The sequence below is a fragment of the Echinops telfairi genome, unplaced genomic scaffold (genome assembly GCF_000313985.2).
Source record: "Echinops telfairi isolate 266 unplaced genomic scaffold, ASM31398v2 ScPeMD7_7469;HRSCAF=8507_1, whole genome shotgun sequence".
Taxonomy (NCBI): domain Eukaryota; kingdom Metazoa; phylum Chordata; class Mammalia; order Afrosoricida; family Tenrecidae; genus Echinops; species Echinops telfairi.
This window is the reverse complement of record NW_022111373.1, coordinates 5,302,164-5,303,573: the sequence shown is the minus strand read 5'-3', so window position 1 is coordinate 5,303,573 and position 1,410 is coordinate 5,302,164. Positions and strand designations below refer to the sequence as shown.

General features: G+C 44.0%; 1 protein-coding gene across 1 annotated transcript in view; it reads left to right on the top strand.

The window, feature by feature from the left end:
• Positions 1-462: 462 nt before the first annotated feature.
• The window catches only part of PCBD2 (pterin-4 alpha-carbinolamine dehydratase 2), a 51,634-nt gene continuing 50,686 nt past the window's right edge, over positions 463-1,410 (top strand). The window contains exon 1 of the mRNA XM_013006064.2: positions 463-673. Within this exon, the coding sequence (XP_012861518.2) occupies positions 647-673 (27 nt within the window). The 5' untranslated portion in view covers positions 463-646. The remainder of the gene's footprint in view (positions 674-1,410) is intronic.

Below are 1,410 nucleotides of genomic sequence, written 5' to 3'. Positions count from 1 at the left end.
AGAATTGGGATCATGATAGTGGAGGGGGAGGAAGCATTTAAGAACTAGAGGGAAGTTGTATGTTTCATCGTGGCTACCCTGTACCCTGACTGGCTTGTCTCCCCACAACCCTTCAGTAAGGGGATGTCCAGTTGCCTACAGATGGGCTTTGGGTCTCCAGTCCACACTCCCCCTCATTCACAATATGATTTTTTGTTCTTTGATGCCTGATACCTTAAAAGGGTGAATTTTATCTGAAAAATCATGAGAATCAATATGTATACAGATGAGGGTAAATAAACATGTGTTGCTACTAGGGTTCAAGTTCACACGTGCATGGGTTTATTCCAAACCAGTTGCTGTGCAATGGGTTAGGCATTAGGCTGCTAACTTGAAGGTTGCTGGTTCAAACTCACTAGCTGCTTTGCTTCCATAAAGATGTAGTCTTTGAAACCCTAGGTTAGGGTCACGATGAATCGGAATGGCTCACTGGCAGTGAGTGTAGTGGATTTTCCTGTGATCAGTACATGATGGACAAGTTATTTCTGTAATACCTTTGTCTCCTTAGGGTGCCTTCAAAAAACCCCAAAAAGCCCAATCAAAACAGTGGCTTCAGAGGGATCTTCTGGGCCAGTTACATCCAAGGCAGAGGTCAACTCTGAAAGTTATGGCCGTTCTTGAGAGTTCTAAAAAGGTAATCTTTATAAAGGATGTGACAATCATGGGGGCTTATTATAAAGTGACCAGACATCCTGCTCCCGATTTTTAACAAATTTTCCCGCGTCCTGCGGCGTTTTAAGAAAGTCCCGATTTTTGGAAAGAATGCATGACAAGCTAGGTTATACGGTTTTGGGCTGCCACGTGGCTATTTCACCAGGATGAGTTTTATCAATGGTGTCCCGCTTTTGCCCCGCTTTACCCATGTTAAAATCTGGTCCCCTTAGCTATTAGGACGAAGTTTTAAGAAAACAGAAAACTGAACTGGTGAGAAAAAGGCCCGGAAAGTTACACCAGAGACGATTTTCCATCTCACTGTTCCTCAAGAGCCGCAAGGGCTGCCCTTGAGAACTTCACTGTGAAATCTTACCCTATCCACCCCACAGCCTCTGTCTTGCCTCCTCAGAATTCCGTTGTTCTTAACATTTAAAGGATACTGAAAAGGGACAAAGACTTGAGTCCCTCCTGGTTGCCACACTGCTGTTTTGATGTGGTGTAATGGGAGAGAGGAGAACTGTGGAGTAGAGAGATGGAAAACCGTCACAAGTGTAAGACCTAGATGGAGGATATGTTGAGGAAACAATAGCATCACCTTTGTTATATTTTTGTTTAATAAAGGTTTTCATTTTCTCTAGCAGTACCTTTTGATGTGGACATACATGGATCTCTGGACTGTTGTGTGCTGTCGCTAGTGATACAGCTCCCCCCCACCCC